Genomic DNA, 23,885 nt, shown 5'->3' on the forward strand with positions numbered 1-23,885 from the left:
TACTCACTTGGTCGAGTAACTGTTTTCACTACAATTGAGAATAGTAGAAGTGTGTTGTCTAGTGAACAGAACTAAAAACCAAAAGTATTCTTATGAATGATTTGATATTATTGAAGAAGTTTACTGATTTCTCATTCAGATAAGATGAGTACGTTGTGAGTTGAAAAATAAATTACCGTGTACTTTATATAATATTATACTTGAACCAGGCAATAATTTACTTGAACTTCAGTTTCTATTAGTTTGATAAGGTTCAAATTCAGATAAAGGAAATAGTTGCCTTTCTCTCAAAAGCTTACTCAAGTTTCTATTAGTGTGGTAAGGTTCAGATTCATGAAAACTGTTGCCTTTCTCTGAAAAATATACTGAAATGGTATAAATTTATAATTTTATTGCAAACCAGTAGAGAGATGAAAGGAGAAAAATATATTACGTAAATCAAATAAAAAAGTAATTTGAAGGTGAGAGTGTTTCTGAAAAATTGAATACAAGATGAAAAACTTGTATCTTGGATATTTGTGAGTTGATACCGAGAATCTCGAAATGTATTTGCAAGTTTTTGTATGTTGTGGAACAGGTTGAGCAACTTTTCAGGAGGAACATCTGGAAAAAACTACATGAGGGAAATTTATAGTCTTCTAAACATGATTCAAAAGTTTCATTTCATTTTTTACCATCCATGAGAGTGTGTCTTGTCTTTCAACTGTGTATCTCTTCTTTAAAATCTTCATTACCATTCATGAAATAATTTGGATAAAGTATTATTAAAGAAGCAGAATTTGATTATATTTCCAAAGTCGCTTGCGGCTCTGAGACTCTAGAATCATTTATTTTGACAATAATTGGTCAAAAATAATATTGAGATAAAAATTTATTCACAACACTGACAATCATGTTTTACAATATTTTTATAATACGATTATATGAAACAGTATAAAGACAGTATCATAACGTTTTTAATATGAATAGGCATTCAATTTTATTCACTTGATTTTTACTAGAGATCAATATACAGTACTACAGTATTCATTTATCTTATTGATTCATATTGAAAAAATATAACTAAATAAAAATATTAATGATTTATAAAAAATTTGGACAAGATTGAATTCGTGAATTTAATAAGATTAAACATAAATTACCAACTATTGAATTCTATTTGAGTTGATTTGAGTCATCGAGTGAGTCCAGTAGACGTTCTAGTTACTTGCGGCAGGTTACCGGAAGCAAGCATGTCGTACCATAGAGAAAAGATATAGTGAGGTTCACGTTATAATGACAAAGAAGAAAAACGTTGCCGATCCTCTATCTTGTCAATGGCTTCTATATGCGGTAGCTGATTGATTTAATAATTACTGTTCATTCTCGTTAAAGACAATCAATTATATTTCATTAAGCCAGAAATTATATTTTTCAATAATTAGATAATGAATTTTCATGATTAAGATGAAATATTTTGATAATTGATTATTAATTCTACATTGTTGAAAGACGATCTGGCAACAGAGCAAAGCGAGAAAGAGATAGCGTTATCCGCTTTGTTGAATGATAGACAAGGATTTGAATTGAATTGAATTTGAATTGAGAAAATCTTTATTCATAAACATGTAAAAATACATATGAATAGTGTCACAGAATACTAAGGAATATAGCCTAAATACTAGTTACAAACAAATGTCATACACATAAAATATTATAAAAACTCCTGTAACGAGTACAGGGATAATCTTACCAAATATTCCTTTAACTCAATACCAAACCTTTTAACATCTTCTAAAATTTTCAAATCGTTTGGCAATTTTGAAAAAAATGAACTTCCCCTAAAAACGGTTTTCCTCTCGAATAGGTATAATCTATGTCTTTCAACTATTCTGCCATAACGGGTAAAGTAGCTGTGAGTCTGGTTTCTTATTTCAGTATTAGTCTTTCTAAAAAACATGATGACATCATATATATATACTGCCCATACACTGTCATAATCCCAAGCGAGAAAAACCCAAGTGAGAAAAACAATCGTACTGAATCACATCTTTCAAGCTTAAGGATTATTCTGATAGCTCTCTTTTGCTGCTTGAGTATCTTGTCCAAATTCTTTTTGGTTGTACCGCCATAGATACAAAGTCCATACGCCAAATGTGAATGAATTACAGCATGGTATACCGACTTCAATGTCTGGACACCACAAACATTGTACATCTGCCTTAGAGCATAGAGACTTGTGGAAATCTTTTTCATAACATGGCAAACATGACTATCCCATGTAAGATTACAGTCCACTAATAATCCCAAAAACTTTGTACTCTCTTTTGTTGCTATAATTTCATTATTCAATGTCACCCTAGGATATAGATTTTGGTTCCTACTCTGCTTTGTCATAAATGGATAGCAATAACATTGCTAATTAAGCAATGCCATTATAGCGTGGATAAACTTTGACTTATGCCATCTTTTCTCCAAGCTTCAACCTTGTGGAAACGTACTTGAACAGGTTTCAGGTTCAAGCAGGTGTCACACAGTTCAAGTAAGTCTCCACACTTAACAAGTTACATGCTCTCAGTAGTCCCTCCTGCTGTAACTAGAACGTCTGTTGGAATCATGATAATCAGGCATTAATAGAACCTGATAATACTGATGAGTGGTCGTTGGGATATATTTTTGAAAGACTATGAAAATTTGCGGGATGGGAGTGATGACGGGACTAAAAAAGCGGTGAATAATTGGTAAGGATTGTCCCGCTCCCGTCGTCCATCCGTGTCCGGGTATGGAATAAGGGGTTATTTTTCAAAAATTTGAAAAAGTTTTTGTTTTTCTCGTTTGAAATTACATAAGCGGTGAATAATTGGTAAGGATTGTCCCGCTCCCGTCGTCCATCCGTGTCCGGGTATGGAATAAGGGGTTATTTTTCAAAAATTGGAAAAAGTTTTTGTTTTTCTCGTTTGAAGTCACATAAGCGGTGAATAATTGGTAAGGATTGTCCCGCTCCCGTCGTCCATCCGTGTCCGGGTATGGAATAAGGGGTTATTTTTCAAAAATTGGAAAAAGTTTTTGTTTTTCTCGTTTGAAGTCACATAAGCGGTGAATAATTGGTAAGGATTGTCCCGCTCCCGTCGTCCATCCGTGTCCGGGTATGGAATAAGGGGTTATTTTTCAAAAATTGGAAAAAGTTTTTGTTTTTCTCGTTTGAAGTCACATAAGCGGTGAATAATTGGTAAGGATTGTCCCGCTCCCGTCGTCCATCCGTGTCCGGGTATGGAATAAGGGGTTATTTTTCAAAAATTTGAAAAAGTTTTTGTTTTTCTCGTTTGAAGTCACATAACGGTCTTGGGAAGAGGGGGCTCTTATAGCCTCAACTTCGCCCACAACACTTGTAATATTTTAAAGTGTGATGAATAAAGGCAATATTATCTATCTATCTATAGTTAGGTCCACGTTATAATGACAGTGTTTGATTAGCAATAGTATATCCTTGTCTATCATTCAATAAAGCAGATAGCGCTATCTCTTTCTCGCTTTACTCTGTTGCCAATGTAGAATTAATAATTAATTAACAAAATATTTCATTGACCGAGCGTCAAGTGAGGTCTAAGATTCAAGTCGACGGTTTGGCATTTCTCTTAATGTTTAAATTTATTGTTTATATGTTTGTATGTTGCGCATTTACGGCGAAACGCGGTAATAGATTTTCATGAAATTTAACAGGTATATTCGTTTTTTAATTGCGCGTCGACGTATATACAAGATTTTTGGAAATTTTGCATTTCAAGGATAATATAAAAGGAAAAAGGAGCCTCCTTCATACGCCAATATTAGAGTAAAAATCAGACTATAGAATTATTCATCATAAATCAGCTGACAAGTGATTACACAGATGTGAGGAGAAGCCAGTCTATTGCTGTATTTCCATAAGGTCTATAGTTTCAATCAGGTACTTGTGGATGAGAATACTGCGTGAGGTCTACTGTTCACAGAACTACTAGTTTAGAATTTACCTTATAATCGAACCTCGACCTCCAGTGATCTGTTGAAGCAGGAAAACATTTATTTCTTTCAATGACCACAATATCTTTTTCTCCAATTTCAGGCCACAGACTTACTGAATGAACGCAATCGAAATATAACAGATTAGGAGGTGAGGTAATAATAATTATTATAACTGATAATGTTCTAATCACTGTTACCTGCATGTAAACCTGGTCTTACTCAACTTCAGAGTATCAGAGTCGCATTGCATTCCTTGAAACTGGCTTTCGAAGAACATTAGTATGAAGTTATTAATGGTGTAGTTGCGATATCCCAGTGGATAAACTCCACATCGGACAAAGCAACTTCGCCTCTCATCGAGCTTCATTCTCACACACTCTCTCCCTCCAACACGCTCTCTTTCTCTCTCTCCCTCTGCCCCTCTCACACTCTCTCTCCATCCAACAAGGTCTCTCTCACTCTCCAACTCGCTCTCTGTCTTCTATCTCTCTCTCTCTTTCTCTCGTTTGGTAGAGAGTTAGTGGGAAGGATAGGCTACTTCAAATATTCTTCCCGAAGAATGGACATTGATATGTCCAAAGCTCCGCCAATTTATGTAGATGCATAACAATATTATCTATTTTATCTAAAGTTATTACAAATTGTTTTTTTCCATATCATATACAGCTCAATAATTATTTTTATAATTTATATTTTTGTAAATTCATCTATAATTTTGCTATATTGTAAGCTATTGTATATAAGTGTATAAGCCAGAATATATTGTAATCTACATGAATAAAGTACTCAATCAATCAATCAATCAATCTCCCTCTGTCTCTCACTCTCTCTCCCTTCAACACGGTCTCTCTCACTCTCCAACTTCTACTTCTTTCCTTCTCTTTCTTCAACAACTATAAGCACAAGGTCGACTTGAGTCCAGTCCCGACATTCCTGTTTTGCCTGAGAAATTATTCTCATGTAGCCTCTAGGCTGGAATTATTTAAAATAATTTATTATTTCGCTCTTCCTCTCTTGTGAAAACATGGGGTGAGGAAATTTTAAAATTAATATCATGTCTCCATTACGATGCAGTATGAAGCAAGATAAGCTGTGTATTGTTCTTGCAATGCGAGTTTGAATATTAATCTACACAGATTTTTATAAACATTTTTGTGTCGAAAAATTGTGAACATTTTGTAAATTGACATTCTGTGAGAATTAAGCATAAAAGGATAGCACTCTTGTTTCATTTATTTATTTATTCACACAGTTTATAAAATTGTATCTTACAACACATATAGAACACACATAATTATATGTTATATACAACTGTTATATAAAGCACAGTTTTAATAATTATGATATTGTTACAGTATCAGTTTGCACACTTGATACAAAAGACTAGTCTTAGAAGATACATTTCATTTCATTTCATAATTTCTTTATTCATAAATTTGTACAGTGTATACAATGAATAGTGTCAAAAATATATATCTTGATTAAATACAATTTAGAATGAAATACGAAACAAATAAAACATCTACAGCATACAACAATACAAACATACAATACAATTCAACTCATTCATTCAGATATTCTTCAATATTATAAAGAGCTCTTTCAGTTGAATATTTCTTTAATTCCAATTTGAATTTATTGGAATTCGGCTCTTGTAGGATTCGCGTCGTTAGCTTGTTATAGAACTTGGCTCCTATGTATGTGGGCTTCTTCTTGTAGAACTCAAGTCTATGGCTTTGCAAATGTAAAAGTTTATCTCTGTTTCTAGTGCTGTACCTATGATACGAAATACATGTTATAAAAGACTGCTTACATTTATCTTTTCACCTATATCTCGAATGAGTGTGCTTTGAAATCACCTTCAGTTTGGAGTTCACATGCACTTCAAAAAAATTCAATTCACCTCATCAATTTATTATCCAAGCCAAAAATCAGATACATGCAATCATCAATATCGCATCTTTAATATAGGCCAAACATTATTTAGTGGCTTGATTGCTAGACGGCAAGAACATTTTCCCACCGAGTTCTGTGATATTATTGAATGAAAAAGACTAAGAAATTGTCAAAAACCACAGATTTATTGATACTTTGAAAGACCGGTTGTTTGATGAACTCATCAAAGATTGACAATGGTGTAATAACCGAAACCGGTCTTTCCAAGTATCAATAAATCTGTGGTTTTTTGACAATTTCTTAGTCTTTTTCATTCAATATGAATAATTACCACAATATCAACTTCTCAACTACACAAAAAGTTCCGTGATATTATTAGAAATCAACATGAGAATCCAAATATGTCATTAAATCTCTTGGCAGGAATACCCACAGAATCATTAAAAAACTAAAAATGTCATCTCTTTTCCGCATCTTTCTTCCAAACATGTGGGGACGGGACTCATAATATATAATAAAGAAAAGAATTTTCCATCTTAAAAAAAAATGCTTAGACATGTACATTGATTGATTGAGTACTTTATTTTTGTAGACTACAATATATACTGGCTTATACACTCATATACAATAGCTTACAATACAACAAAATTATATAGATGAATTTACAAAATATAAACTAAGAAAATAATAATTGAGATGTATATGATATGAAAAAAAGCAATTTGTAATAACTATAGATAAAATAGATAATATTGTTATGCATCTACATAAATTAGCGGAGCTTTGGACATATCAATGTCCATTCTTCGGAAAGAATATTCGAAGTATCCTTCCCACTAACTCTCTACTAGGAGATACTTAGGGATAGGAGATACACGAATGACGCGGCATTATCACTCATGAACTGATTAACTTGCAATTTTACATAAAGATTCTGGATTCACCGAGGATGGACATAGGCTTATTTTCACTGCTATCATCCAATCCATTCTAATTTATCAATTGGAAAAAATCTATTCAATTTGTGATTCAAGCTTACGCAACTATAAAAACACAATTTAAGGTTTCCTGGGACATAAGGAGATTGCATTTATAACACAAAGTTTTCCCCGGTGCAAACCACGAGCTATCTGCTAGTACATAATAAAATAATATAATATGATAATCCATAATACAAAAATGGCTTCAGTTTCAATAAATTATTTGTTCTGAACTCAACGTGATCACTCGTGCAGAATCACTGAAGGCTTCAAGGTTGTTTATGAAAACTGGCATTCGTTAACACCAGTATCAAATCATTCATGTCATTATGTTCATTATTATCTCCAAGGAACAGGATCACTGCGGTGGCTGATTTTACTATATTGCATCAGGGAGTTGGCCTATGTTACGTCATTGTGTCATTAGACATGTGATAGGTATGGAGTGAATAAAAAGTGTACTGTCTACTCATGTTATATCTACTGAATTTTATCAATAATCTTCAGTACCTACTGTTCAGTGAAACAGTACTAGAAATTCATTCTGAATCGGCTAGTGTGAATGAAAAAGTCTACTATAGTGAGATCTACGTTATAATGGCAGTGAAGAAAGGTAGGAGTAAAACGTAGCCAAGTCTCTCCATTTTGCCACTGATTGTACACAGCTGTTACTCAATTCATCCCATTAAATTTGATGTTATAATAATTATTATTATTTCCTTGATAAATAATCAATTTCATGTCAAAATAAACAAGAAAATATATTTTTCATAATTTGATTAAAAAATTCGCTTCCATAACTAACATCAGATTTTTATTTTTATACAAACCTAAAATGGCGGCTAATTTAAAAAGCTGTGATACACTAATCAGAATTTCAAAAAAACAGAAATTAAGTTATTTGGTAGGTATTCTATTCCAATTTCTTTTAAAAATGATAGAAAAATAGAAGTCCTTTTTAAAATAAGTAATTTCGATGGAAATAATTATGAAATAACCTTTCAATATTATTTATACCGGTACGAGTCGGTCTAACTGAAGCATGGAGGAAGTAGTCTACGATGGTTAGTTATCAACTTTTAAAATGTCATTTCAGGTATTTTAATTTGTGTTTCCCATACGGTAATGTCTAAAAATTATTTCATTGTTTCAAAAATACATTTTAAATCAATTATACGACTTTGACAATGTACCAAAGTATTTTGATAGAATGAAGAAACAAATGGCTGCTGAGTTTGTACAGTCACTGTCAAAAGTAAAAATAAAATATTCTGCCAAACTGACGATATTGCAAAGCTAGAGAGAGATAGCGCTATCTGTTGTTGTATGATAGAAAAGGACAGCAACAGTATTGTCAATCGTACACTGCCATTATAACGTGGACCTCACTAAATCTACAGTCATGTATCTACTGCGTTTCATTCATCAATAATGTTCAGTATCTACTGTTCATTAATACAGAACTAGAAATTCACTCTGAATCGACTTATTCATTGTTATCTCGTCAAGGCCATACAGTCATAACTGAGGTAATAAAATTTGAATTTTCAATGGAAATTACAGATCAGCCTGAGATAAAGTTGAAGATGACCAGCTTCAACTCTGTGATCAGAAAATTGTTTCAATTTTAAAATGAATTATCATTCTCATATTATACTTACCAATGCTCTCTCTCTCCTCTCTCTCTCTCTCTCTCTCTCTCTCACTCTTGATATGTCCAAAGCTCCGCCAATTTATGTAGATGCATAACAATATGATTATTATCTATAGTTATTATATTACAAATTGCTTTTTCATATCATATACAGTTCAATAGTTATTTTCTTAGTCTATATTATGTAAATTCATTTATAACTTTGCTGTATTGTAAGCTATTGTATATAAGTGTATAAGCCAGTATATATTGTAATCTACATAAATAAAGTACTCAATCAATCAATCAATCAATCTTGCTCAGCTTCACAGAAATTCACGGTGAATAGAAGAAGATGGTGGAGGTCACTTTCATCTGTGAACTGAATGATTCTAGGACCCTGTTGCCGGCTTTTGTGCCGATCTTTCAAGAAGTTAGATCTTCCAGTTTATTAGATCTTTCAAGAAGTTAAATCTTTTAGTTCATTAGATCTTTCAAGTAGATCTGTCAATGTTGGATGAGAATGATGTGAAAGTTTTTTTCATCTTATTTTTAAATCGGAATTCCACTCAAACCAATTTGAATCATCAGGCTACACTGACTTTTGACCAAATTTCAATTATCCAATTCGTCAATTTATTCAAATGATATCTTTTATCATGAAATCTTCGATAATTTGATATTCTTACAGAGAATACAGAACGCTTAATCACCAATCTTGATAAAAAACTACTATTATAACGTGGACCTCACTATAGCTTTAGAGCTTGTTCACATGACAGCGATTTACGCTCGGTTGTCGCGCGGTTGGCAAATCGCTCGGTTTGCCAGCCTCGTACACATGACAGCGATTCATGAGCGATTTGCGCTCGGTTATGATAAATAATTACTAGGTACAACATCTATGTAATCAATCTTAATTTCTTAATCTATGTACTTTATTACTATATTACTCTTAAACATATATTAATGCTCTGATCGAAACCGCTCGGTTGACTGAAGACATGTGTACGCTCTCATGCCTGCTCTAGTATATCGAGCCGCCCGGCAACCGAGCGACAACCAAGCGGTTGTAGTCTGAGACTACAACCGCCGCGATCCGCCGGCGACTACTAAAACCGAGCGATGCATGTGTACGGCACCATGTGTTTCCCTATACCTGGCAATCGCTCGGTTTGTCAACCGCGCGACAACCGAACGTAAATCGCTGTCATGTGAACTGGCTCTTACTTGCGCGGCTATTATGCGAATGTAGAGCATAAACTTCTTCATGTTTAACATAAAACATAAACAATTTTTGCGTAGTGCTGCTAATCTAAACCAAAGTATTCTTATGATACTGGAATTTATATTAATTTATACTTTGAACTTGAAATAATATTATGCAGTTGCTTTGAAGGTAGTCCTACGTTAATCGACGATAGTCTGTAAAGTAATACGAGAATCAATCTTGCTTCTTCCAACTATTTTTTTATTTGTTAATGACTATTTATTAAATTCATTTATTGTATAAAATACTATAATCATAATACAATTATGACATTGGAGGAAAAACTAGGCTGAGCCTGTACTATTTCTCTCCAAAAATTTTGATAAAATGTTAATGTTGTCCAAAAGATAAGGTTATGTAATCACACACTGCTTTGTCACTTGATTTTCGGTCCAAGAATGATGATTTAAAATTTTGAATTTTGGAGGTTGATTTTATACTCTAAATAAATTACAGAATGTATCACAATAAATTAAAAACTTTAGAAATATTGCACTTATTTAAAGAAGTTGAATACAAAATCAAAAACCTACTCACTATTTGTTATTCACAGCTGAAAACGAATAATTTGTTGATATAGTGACTACAATAATAATGATATAATAACTACAGTTATTTTGCACTGAAGCAATCCAATACATTGATGACGGCTTAAAATTATATATTCAGGCGGTGGGACCTTCCCGCAAGGGACTCCCCACCAACAAAAGCCATACAAATTTACTTTACATTGATGACTTCTCGAGAGTTACATAAACTCGTAAGAGAGAGACTGCTAATCTCGAACACATTTAACCTTTCATTTCACCATTCGTCTTGGGAACAAATCCACATTCAGCCAATTATCCAGTAAGCCTATGTGCTTCTTCCAACCGGCATTACCAAACCGTCTTCTATCATGGAGATTTAACGAGCATGCTTTAATGTGTTGTTGTCCTTTACAAAATAGCATCATAGATACATAAAGTGAGGTCCACGTTATAATGGCAGTGAAGAAAGATAGGAGAACAGCGTTGTCAATGTATACAGGATAGCTGATGTATTATTATTAACTGTTCATTTTTTTTTTAAATAATCAATTGTATTTTATTCGTGAAGATAATCTATTCGGCAATGATTGAATAATGAATTTTTATAATTATTGAGATTTGATATTTTGTCAATCAATATTATTTCTACAATATTAAGAAACAGTCTGGCAACATTGCCAAGCTAGAAAAAGATAGCGATATCTGCTTTGTCGAATGATAGACAAGGATAGTAAAACCAATGTTAATCAAATACTGCCATTATAACGTGGACCTCACTATAGAAAATGATAGCGCTATCTGCTTTGTCGAATGATAGACAATGATTGAAACACCAATGTTAATACAATACTGCCATTATAACGTTGACCTCACTATAGAAAATGATAGCACTATCTGCTTTGTCGAATGATAGACAATGATAGCAACACCAATGTTAATCAAATACTGCCATTATAACGTGGACCTCACTATAGAAAATGATAGCGCTATCTGCTTTGTCGAATGATAGACAATGATAGCAACACCAATGTTAATCAAATACTGCCATTATAATGTGGACCTCACTATAGAAAATGATAGCGCTATCTGCTTTGTCGAATGATAGACAATGATTGAAACACCAATGTTAATACAATACTGCCATTATAACGTGGACCTCACTGTAGAAAAGGATAGCAATATCTGCTTTGTCGAATGATAGACAATGATAGAAACACCAATGATAGAAACATCAAAATCGGTCATTATAACGTGGACCTCACTATAGAGAAGTATAGCGCTATCTGCTTTGTCGAATGATAGACAACGATAGCAACACCAATGTTGATCAAATACTGCCATTATAACGTGGACCTCACTAAAGATATGGTTGTCTGTGATAGCACCGATCATCTACAAACGTTTCGTCACAGTAAAATAAGCTTGTCGAGTGAATCTGAAATAGATTTCACAGTTATATGTAATGGAATTTTCTATCAAGATGAAAGATTGGCATCTGAGATTGAATGTTATGAAAGTTGATCAAGTACAGGTAATTTCGCTTGACGGAAGCAATTAAACTTTGTATCTCCTATTGCTGATTTATCGTTATTCCCATTATTGATGAGCTATGATTTTTGTTACTATCCTCATCATCTCTGTAGATCAAGCGCTTCGAATCTGAGGCATGGAACAGTTCATATCGCCTGAGGGTAAACTTGATAAACGTCTTACACATTTGCCCTTCTATCCACACATCTACTAAAATATTTTTTCCTCCAATATATTCAGATCTACATCAACTCATCTACCTCATTCACCCATCAGTGGAAGCTATCACAGAAACGTAATTCACCAAATTAAGAAGCGAACTCATGAACTAAAAACACAACTATCAAAATCTCGCAGTATTTATTTCATTGACATTCACAAATTATTGTTCCAATATAATATACAACTCACTCCCAATACCCAAGGAATATTATGTTAGCAGTACCGAATATTAAATTGATAATAGGCTATATTGTTGTGTAAGTTACAATCAATGTCTATTTGTAGGTAATTGTATATTGCTTACTCGAATTGATTGTATTTTACAAGTATTTGTATGTGATTTTTGGCAATAAATTAAATTCAATTGAAAAAAATGATTGCGAGAACACAACAGGCATGGCTCAAAACTGGCTTTCTCCCAAATTTTGATGAATGAAAGTTTCGAAAAAAAAATATCACCCGGCTATCTAAAATTGGTTTGAAATGGTAAAAGAAACAATAATAGCAGGTTTATTTCCTTTTTTTTAAAGAACGCATTATCACAGAGAGCTGAAAAAGAATCAAAAGCAAATCGTAATTCACAATTTTAATTAAAACATATCAATGGGGGATGATGCACTACCACCGTAAACAAAGCCGTAGTGCATTCGTGTGACGTCAGCACAGGTAGGGTTCCTACACCAATAAAAAAAATCGTTGATTTCAGCTGATCTATATCAGCTAGTGTTTTTTAGGATCCCCACCTGTGCTGACGTCACACGAATACACTACGGCTTTGTTTGCGGAGGTAGTGGATGATGTCGATGTAAAAAACCTATTTCTCTTCGTTTCTTCGTTAAGCTGGATTCGCTCTTAACAGTGAAAGTTTTTTTATTCCAGTAAAACATGGTGTGTATTGCAATGTAACCTTTGTATTTTTTATAGAATAAAGAATATTTGAACTTTAACAGTGAAAATATAATTCACCTGAGCTCTAATAGGACTATTCCTATCCAGCCTGGCCGAGCTAGTACAGGGTGGGGCAGAGTGGACTCCCTAGTTTCAATCAGTCACTGAAGAGTACGCGCGTGAGTTAGCGGAGTGGGAGAGGTTCCATGTGGTGGGGGAAAAGACGCCATTATTAGTAGACACCATGCCGTGGACTGGCGAGCATCGTGGTTTTGTAGTCGAAACGTTCTTTAAAAATAAGGATAGTGTGGTGGCGACCCAGCGTGCATTTCTTAGACGGTTTGGTTTGAATCGTCATGATAGTGTTCCCGATGCTAAAACCATAAGGAAATGGATTACAAGTGTACGGGCGACCGGATCTGCACTGCCTAGAAAACCAGTCGGACAACCAAAGAGTGTGAGGACACCAGAGAACATAATGGCGGTGAGAGCGTCTATTGAACAATCTCCATCGCGCTCTGTGCGGAAACATGCTGCTGCTCTTGGAATGTCGGCCAGAACGGTGAGGCGAATTTTACACTCAGACCTCAATTTACACCCGTATAAGTTGATGGTTGTTCAAGAATTGATGCCAGCAGATTTTGTTAAACGTACAGATGCTTGCAATGCAATACTGGCTTCTTTACAACACGGCACTATTCTGTGGTCTAGTGATGAGGCACATTTTCACCTCTCAGGCACAGTAAATAAACAAAATTTTCGTTACTGGGCAGCTGAAAACCCACGAACTCTTCACCAAAAACCTCTTCATTCTCCAAAAGTGACTGTGTGGTGTGCTGTGTCCTCCATAGGCATAATTGGCCCCTACTTTTTTGAATCGGAAGGTGCAACCGTTACTGTGAACGCTGTGCGCTATTGTCAGATGTTGGAGAACTTTTTCTTTCCCAGAATTGAGGAGTATGGTGAGGAAAATAATTTGGAAGCCTTTTGGTTTCAACAGGATGGTGCCACGGCTCATACCGTCCGTCGCTCTCGCCAACTTCTGCAACAACGGTTTCCTGGCCGCTTGATCTCATTACGAGGGGATGTTTCATGGCCCCCTCGCTCCCCCGATCTAAGCCCATGCGATTATTTTCTTTGGGGTTACCTCAAATCTGAGGTTTACAAAGTTTGACCAAGGACCTTGGAAGCCCTTAAGGAAGCAATTGTTGATGTTATCACTGGAATAACGCCAGATATGCTGCATAGAGTTTTTGAAAACTTCATGGAATGCCTGAATATGTGCATCGCTCGTCAAGGTTGTCACCTGGATGATATCAATTTTAAAACTTGATGAAAAATAAATTGCATTGTATTTATATTTCAGGAATAAAAAGCTTTTGTAATAATCTTGTATGGTTTTTATACAGTTAACCGATCATATCAGGGAGTCCACTCTGCCCCACCCTGTATATCTATAAGTTCTTAATCCAATAAGACAATATAGCAATATAGCAATACCGTAATCATATTTCACTGTTCATTATTGTGGGCGAAACCAGCTTTAAATTTAGTTGAAGAGACAATCGAAACGTAATCTCTGATTTTACTAAACATTTCTCATTGAAGCTGTACCAATTTGATTGTGGATTAACCGAATAACTCTGGTCATCTTATAATAATTTTTCTTCTAGATTCAAATTATGTTCAGAACTTAAGCTAATGATGATTATCATCAAAATAATCAATAAAAAGTTCTCAAAACTAATCAGAAATTATTTCTCTACATAGGATTAATGTTCCTTGATTCCCCATTGAAACGGTATCAGTTCGATTGGAATATTATTCCATGCATGTCACATTGATTTTTCGTCTTGATTCGATCTTAATTTCCATGTAGCCTTATAAACTTGTATATCATAATATTGTACAATATACTTCAAAGTTATAATTGATAAATCATCGATACCGTTTAGTAATATCAGAGACAAGAATAATATAGTATATTACTTATCCTTCATCTATGGTAATATGTGTCACTTCATGGGCGACTGTCGGCCTCAGTAACTACTTTTTAGCACTAGTTTTGTAATTAATTTTTATATTACCGTTTCAAACAGGTCTAGTAACTCGAGATGCAAATACTCAATTGGCTTTCATTTTATTTTGTAATAGTATTTTCCCATTTTTCATATTTGTATTGTGTTTATTATGTATTTCTAAGCTGTTGTAATTTTTTTATTTTTGCCACCAATAAAACATTTTAATTTTGAAATTAAGACCAGAACCAGAACATAAGCAGAGAATGAAACAATCTTGTATAAGTTTTCTCTGACATGAGTAATGATTATTATCATCATCAGCAGAATTACTTTTGAGATGTTTGAGAACTGAGCCAACAATTAATTATTATCATGATAATTTGAACTGTTAAGTAAATTTAACAGCGTAATAAACTGATGAGTAAATCTAACTGTTAAGTAAAAATAAAGTTCACTGATATATAGGTTTATTTATATTTGAATTTACATGTTTTGTATATGGTACCTTATCAAGCAGCTTCTCTGAGATTCGCTTAAGGTAGCTTATTTATTCAATAAACGTTTTTCCTATTCTATTCTATCAATAAGAATTTCTCAAAGCTAATCAGCAATGATTAATCTTCGAAGGATTGATGTTGTGTGAGCCTGAAATGAAAACTCGAGTGTGGGTTTATCGGTGTGCCAAGTTCAGTTGCTGTTGGGCGTTTCTTGAGCTTAACACCGGTGAACTCGACTTATTTTTCCTGTGTTGGGAACTATTCATCGATTATTCCTCTCGCTTGCTCCCACACCGGTTACCTGTTTTCCTTCGCACGCACAACGCATGTTAGTCGCTCACATAAATGATTGCCAACATTCGCCCACTGCATGGAGCCCTAAGCTACACCCACTGGCTTGAACCTCCTAATTTTGTAGCCGTATCAGTGTATCACCGAGCATGATGATTCTTAGAGCTTCAAGGCTTCAGTGCTATCCTATTACCATGTTCTACATCCATAAAAGACAACACAAAGTGTAGAAGTTCTTAAAGACTGAACACAGAATGCCTGCGATGTTTATTTGTTGTCAAGTTGTAAAATCTAATCAAATCTACCAATTTAATCCAATTCAATTTTATCTACCAATGTTATTACATTAGTAACCCAAATAATGCGAAAAGGCAAGGAGGAGGAATAAGAAGAAAAAGAAGAAGAAGAAGAAGAAGAAGAAGTTATTACATTAGTGTAATTTGCATTGTAAATAATAAAAATAAAATCTGTTGAGATAATGCTTTTCAGTTTGATTTTCACGAATCAGGAATGAAGAAGAATCCTATTGAAAATTTATTTTCAAATCAGGAGTGGAGAAGAATCTATTGAAAATCTTTTAAATTATTGCTTTTTCCCGTGTTAAAGTTTCTATCTTTTTTTATTATCTATGCATATTTTGTATTGTATTTGTATTTTCTGCTAACGACGAGGTAAAGTGGACATTACTGTCCAAACTTCGCCCCGTCAACAAATAAAGAAGTCATTCTATTCTATTCTATTCTATTCTATTCTATTCTATTCTATTCTATTCTATTATATTCTATTCTATTCTATTCTATTCTATTATATTCTATTCTATTCTATTCTATTCTATTCTATTCTATTCTATTCTATTATATTCTATTCTATTCTATTCTATTCTATCTATTCTATTCTATTCTATTCCATTCTATTCTATTCTATTCTATTCTATCTATTCTATTCTATTCTATTCTATTCTATTCTATTCTATTTATTCTATTCTATTCTATTCTATTCTATTCTATTCTATTCTATTCTATTCTATTCTATGGAGTGAATAAACAGATTGAATCTATTCGCTATTGAGCTGGACTATTAGATAAGATTAGTATAGTAGGTACGTTTCTCGTTCAGTAAAAATTTTCTTTTCATGAATTCCAATGAGCCTAGCCAAGCAAGAATGAATTCATGGGATCCATTAGAAATCATGTTAAATCGTGATTTCAATTCTACTTGAAATTGAATTTGCTTTCCATGACGAAACATATATAATAACTTTGTTGAAGCTCTGACACTGTGTTACTTGTAAATATTTGAAAAAAAACACTTACTTTTGTTGTAGTATTGTTGGAGTATCAGCCTCATGAGGCTGATGAAGCTCCTCTTCAGGAGTGAAATGCATTCCTCAATACTCCAACAAAAGTAAGTGTTTTTTTTCAAATATTTACAAGTTACACAGTGTCAGAACTTCAATAAAGTCAATTCCACTGTTTATTAAGACAATCTATTTCGGACTATGTGTAACCTTATATAAATTTGGGTGAGGAATAGCACGAGGTTACCTTATTTTTTCTCTCCCTATCATTTTCATGATGATGTAGGCCTACTTATTGTATGAATCAATAAAGAATATTGACCGAGCGGAGTGATGTCTAAGATTCAAGTCGACGGTTTTGCATTTCTCTTTATGTATTTATGTTTATATGTTCCGCATTTACAGCGAAACGCGGCAATAATTTTTCATGAAATTTGACAGGTATGTTCCTTTTTGAATTGCGCGTCGGCGTATATATATAAGGTTTTTTGAAATTTTGCATTTTAAGGATAATATAAAAGTAAATAGAATTTGCTCCATAATCCAATTTCACTGTAAAAATCAGACTAAATAATTATTCATGATTAATTAACTGTCCAGTGGACTATTAATAATAATTGCATTCAATGACGCATGCAATATTAATAACTCAATGTAGCTTAGCGTTCTCTCCACATTTCTCTGCTCTCAACTCGTGCTAAACAGTTGCCAGTACCTATGTCTTGTAGGAAATTAAATTTTTTTGATAGTAGTTGTTTACAACAAATGATTAGCATTGTCGATACATGAACCCAAACAGCCAAATCAGCCATTGACCGGTTTTACACCGATATCTCGCCGACACGACAAGACAGGATAGAATTTACTCTATGAAGGAGGCTGTTGTTTATAACTACGCGAGGTCTGCTGTTAACAGAACTACAAGTTTGGAATGAGGAAAAGATTCAAGACTAGAAAAGATACATTAAGATTTGGAGTGTCTAAGGTTGTATCAAATTTTGCAACGGAGTCGCTCTTCTCTGAAGCACCTGGCTTTATCACTCACAATCTCGATTGCAGGATTGCAAGTTTAACCTTTCACGGTTCCCCACCTAGCTGCAACAAGTTGTCGAAAATCTAATATTTTATATTACAGTACACCAATAATACCGGTTTTTGCCACTGCCTGCCATCATCAGACAGTGAGGTCCACGTTATAATGGCAGTGGAGAAAGATAGAAGAACAGTGATGCAGATTCTCTGCCTTCTATAGAGGATAGCTGATGCTTGTATATGTGATGTAATCTTTCTTGTTCAAAACCATCAATTATATTTTATTCGTGAAGAAAATATATTGTTTAATGATTTAATAATACATTTCAGCAATTGAGATTGGATATTTTGACAAATATTGTAGGCCATTTATAAGCTTCAATTTTGTATAAGATCATGCTAGTAAGACCCATATTGTTCGAGATAAATAATGCACAAAACAAAAAAATGGTACATTCAAACCACCCCCACCCCCACAGGAACTTTAGCAATTAATAATTATTTGTTAATATACATTATTAAAAAACGAGCTGGCAACGTTGATGATGTAGGAAAGGATAGCGCTATCTGCTTTGTCGAATGATAGACAAGGATAGCAACACCAATGTTAATCAAATACTGCCACTATAACCTGAACCTCACTATAATAGTCAAGAGCCTCGAGCCGCTGTTCATAACAAACCATAATTGTATAACGGCATTGCTAAATAAAATAGTTTAACCGTTTTGTGGTTTCTGGTTTCTAATAATGATTCTCTAGAGACAAAGATTAGTTTTGTGTGTCAGATTATCAAATTATACTTATTATTTTTCGATCCTTGATGGCCTGAAAGAATAACACAACACTACTCCTAAACTATGAGGAAATCTTCAAATCAAAAGAAAAAAGGAATAATAGCCTACATTTTAAAAAGTCATTCCTTACTATATCCGTTTATATCGGATCGTTTTGGACAAAGATGATAAGCTAGCCGCTAGACACCATTAGATAAGATTGCTAATATTATCATTATTGGTTTTGTACTAACTATACACAATGTTTGACCCCGCAACTCTTACAAGGATAGTTAGGGGGTGAACATTAAATTAGGAAATTGAAGAAGTTTTGGGCAATAGACTGTTTTTTCTTTTCCGATGGTTGTATTGTTTTTGCTAACCTAATAAATAAATTAATAAACTTATCGAAAGTCTTCTTATTCTTTGAGTACCTTCTCCATTGGGAAGGTTGGCTATCATCATGACAATTTCACTTTGTTCAACCATTGATTGGTTACAATTAATATCAGAAGTACTCACCCCTAATTCCCATATCACCCCTCATTCCCTATTCCCCTTGTGCTAAAATGGTTTGAAAGTACCATTATTTAGATTTTTGCATATATCTCAAGCAAAATGCATCTTACGGACATTATTCTCAACAAAATTGAAGAGTACAAATCGGCCTACAAGTTGTATCTGAAACATTTTACCATATCTCTCATAGTTTTCGAGATATATTTTCTCAAATGTGACATTTTTGTAAAAACTTCTTTTGTCTCCAATTTGTTTCGTCTTTTGGCCTTATAACTTTCCTACGATCAATTGAAATCCGTGTCAATTATGAGCTTATAGGGCCATGTATGATTTCACTATACTACGCATTTCCATAGGACTTTTGCAGCAGTCGTATTATACTACTTTACGTATTTACTTTGTTAACTATAATAGTTGAGTAAAAAGTAAATATTCTTGCTTTTACTGAATACACTCTTGCTTGTTCGCCTGAATATATATAATTTAAGCCGTCAATGGCCCTACGACTGTCATACTTCAGCCGGGACCGACAATTATAACGTGCCCATCCGATAACACGGGAGTAACCTGTTCAAAAACTTTTGGCTATGAACGGAGTTTGAACCTGGAATCTCTAGGCATTTACGCAAGCACTGACCACGGATCACTCCAATAGTTGATGAGTTCAGTTCAACAATAATAATATATTAGTTGATACTGAAATTTGGAGGGAATTTTTGGAACACAATTATTGGCGTTGCAGCTTTGTTTGGACTATTTGAGAGGTGAACATAAAAAAATAGATCTTATAGTCGGTTCGAAAACTGACTATTATTCAGTCAGTAAGCCGATTGAAATTGAGTACCTGTAGGCCTATAATAAAGCGAGAGAGCGGAAAGGGTGACTGCTTTCCGGAACAGAAAAGTTTGATAATGGAACTGTAACAAAGGACCCAAGCTACAGAACGATAGTTGAAACAAGTGGCCAGTGGAGGCCATTTAGTCTCTACTTCACCGTGAGACCGACATCGGCTCGCTCCGATGTTATCGTCTTGGGAATAAGCAATCCCTTCTTACAATAAAGGAAGACCGGACGTTAACCTCGAACGACTGACTCTTAATATGCTACAGTTGTCGAATCTAGCCTAATTGATCCAGCAAGCTGTTCTTTTCTGAAAATGATAGCCACCTATAGTTGCACCTGTCAAAGACGATTTCTAAAGTGGTGGCTGATTCAGGGGTAAAGCTGCGTTTACACCAAAATTATTAACAAAATGTTTATTTTCCGTCCTTATATCCTATTTTATTAAGCGAGCGATTTCTGTATTTTTATATCTGGTTATTTATATTTATTTATATCAGGATATTTATGTTCAACGGATCTCGAAAACTGCTCTAACGATTTTCAAGAAATTTGGAACATAGTAGGTTTATGATTGCACTATCTCATCCTTGGGAAAACTCGCTGAACGACATTAAAAGGATAATTCATCCTTGGCTGAAACAGCTGTGGATAGTAAAAAAGTGAGTGAGCGAGTGAGTATGTGAAAAATCAAAATATCGCATCCCCGAAATTCATAAGATGACATATAGCCAGCTGTGAAATATGGACACGATCATTTTAGAGAATTGTGTTATGTTTATCAATAAATAAAAATAACGAGTGAAGCTCGGTGCCCCGATATTATTCTATTAGATGGGACATAACTCATCATACACATGATATGCATATGTGTTTCTCAAGCTCCGTTTAATCTAATAGAATCTATAAGGAGGGAAAAATAGGCATTTTGTTAATAACTTTGGTGTAAGCGCAGCTTTAGTAACTATCAAGAAACGAGGAATCGTGATTCAAAAGGTTCCGTTGGAAGGATCATCTACTTTAGACAGACAAACATACGTTTGTGATTCATCCATATAATAAGAGAGAGTAGGGTTGTGTTTGTTGGTTTGTTCGTATCAAAACATGTCAACTTGTGGATTGCATACCGGAAAAACGGGAGTGATTAGACCTCCAAATTCTGCACATAGATTTTAAAAATGTGAATCTCGTGCACCTCGAAGCCCAAACTTCAATTCTCCTCCTAGATTTTTCAAAATTAGGGCCGGTTTCCGAGCTCGAGATTTAGCTAAGTTCTAGACTTTAAACAGTTGGAGTCAGAAAATTGGCTTTCTGAAACGGGGCGTAGTGGCAGTTTTTATGATAATTTTTATTTTCTAATTTCTATAATAATTGGAAACGTTTTCCTTGACGAAATGAAACATTCCTAAATTATTAAAAATAGCTGAAACTTTACAGTATTTTCTCTTTATTTTATTTTGTGTTCAATTTTCTAGTTTTTCGAAATTTAATTTAAACGTGGACTGCGACAATGCCCACTACCTACGTAAACAAAGCCGTAGTGCATTCGTATGACGTCAGCAATGATGGGGCTCCTACACCAAATTCGTTGATTTCAGCTGATCCATATCAGCTAGTGTTTTTATTGGTGTAGATGCCCTACCTGTGCTGACGGCAAACGAATGCACTATGGCTTTGTTTACGGAGGTAGTGCTATGCCTCGTTTCGTGAAGCCAATTTTCTCACTCCAGCTGTTTAAAGTCCAGAACTTAGCTAAATTTCGAGCTCGGAAACCTCTCAATGTTCAAAATCAGTGATCCTTGGTTTCCAAAAAGTTACATAACTTGAATCAAAGTCCGACATATTCTTGAATATCAAATCTAGCTTGACTGACTAATCGACAAATCATAACTTTCACAATACATGTATACAGCGAATTTCGAATAAGGAAAACTTGAAAACATGATAGTTCAAAGTTCAATAATGTTGAATCTGAATAAAATCGTTTCAGCTATCACATTTTCGTGGAATTCGGTTGATAATTGGGAATTGCACATTTACTACTTCTCTGTCTTGAATAATCGCAAATTTCATTACAAAGTACATTTTTTCATATTGTTGTTTTGGTATAGTTAATTGATTCATAGAATACTTATCTGATAAGTCAATAATAATTACCATAAACGGTGGCGATTACCATTTCTCAATATATGAAATCGCGGGTCAAAAATGTATCGTAAACGAAATTGAAATTGTTATGATTAATGGAATATTGAAATTAATGATTAGAGATATCTCAATTTATTCATCACAATCGTTTAGCTCATAATGAGTCATGAGTTAGAGAAATATTTTATAGCTTCTTATTTACACGAGAGATGAGACAACAGTACTCAGGAGTCACAGCAGAAGTCAGATGCGAAATTTTGTTTTATGAGAATTAGGAATAAGAGACTGTCTAACAATAATAAATCTAATATTGGAGTATAAAAAAGACGGTTTTTGGACAGGTTACCTGCTATATACTCCGGACCACTTCCTCATAGACTCTAAGATTAGTAGAAAAACTAAACTAGAGATAAAAATCTGGACCTACAGTAACTTTTTCTTCCATATCGACGTATGAGTCACGAGATTTCTACTCTAACTACTGTTTGAAAGGCCATTTCTTTCAAATGCATTTGTTGAAAGTGAAATTGCTTAGACATTTTTCTCATATTTGTTCTCTTTTTTTCCTACCTTCTTCTCCAATTCTTCCCTTTTCCGCTCCTCTTCGCCGTTCATTCCTTACATTAATTTATGCCCTCTACCTGCCTATTACATGGGAAACCATAGTTGGTTAGGTATATTTCCTCCTTTTTTTCTTTTTAACACACCCCATCATGAAGCCTGTTTTGTATTTTATTATAAATTTATTTTTGATTGTGATTTTTTGGTTTTTGATTTCTCTTATGTATATTGAATAAAATTATTGATTGACTGATTGATACTATTATCTGATTGGATGTTTGTTGCAGGTCATGAGACTATTCAAGAGACGATGCTCCGACCCCAGCCCGCAGCTCGTGAGTCTGTCTCCGTTGACGCAGGAGGAGGTCGAGGAGGTGGAGACAAGTGCGTGTGCCAAGCCGCCTCGGCAAACACGCTCGGGTCAAGCCTCGCCGGCTAGGACGCCTCTGTCCGGCTCTCCCAAGCCTCACCGCAAAGGTAACAACCAGAACTAGTATTCACAGATAGAACAATGTAAATGAGTTATTGATATCAATATTAATGAATGGGATGGGGCTTATCATTATTGAATATTCTATTTTCAATTCATAATAATCTATTGGCATTTATTTATTTATTAGGTTAGCACGAACAATACAATAATCGGAAAAGATAAACAGGCTATTTATTTATTTGATTTATTTATTTAATCATTCAGATTTACAAAACTTACAGAAAAGTACCACAGGCTTATAAGCCCAAAACGGTTCCAATTCCAATTTATACAACAGTCCAAATGTAGCTAGGTTATGTGTCACTTAACATTCATCAATTACACACTCAATTTACAATTTAAAACACATGAAAATCATGGGCTATTGCCCAAAACTTCTTCAATTTCCTAATTTAGTTTCAAATTGTCCATATTTTATACATAGGTTATGTCCATTTCAATTTCTACAAATAAATTTGTAGATGTGTTTCATACAGTGAGGT

At 34.1% G+C, this 23,885-nt stretch overlaps 1 protein-coding gene across 2 annotated transcripts in view; it reads left to right on the top strand.

Moving 5' to 3' along the window:
- The window catches only part of LOC111046132, an 89,540-nt gene that overhangs the window by 55,984 nt on the left and 9,671 nt on the right, over positions 1 to 23,885 (top strand). For both annotated transcript variants that reach the window (XM_039420773.1, XM_039420772.1), the window contains one exon: positions 23,198 to 23,387. In XM_039420773.1, coding sequence (XP_039276707.1) covers positions 23,201 to 23,387 — 187 coding nt within the window. In that variant the 5' untranslated portion in view covers positions 23,198 to 23,200. The remainder of the gene's footprint in view (positions 1 to 23,197; positions 23,388 to 23,885) is intronic.

This window comes from Nilaparvata lugens, chromosome 2 (genome assembly GCF_014356525.2).
Source record: "Nilaparvata lugens isolate BPH chromosome 2, ASM1435652v1, whole genome shotgun sequence".
NCBI lineage: Eukaryota > Metazoa > Arthropoda > Insecta > Hemiptera > Delphacidae > Nilaparvata > Nilaparvata lugens.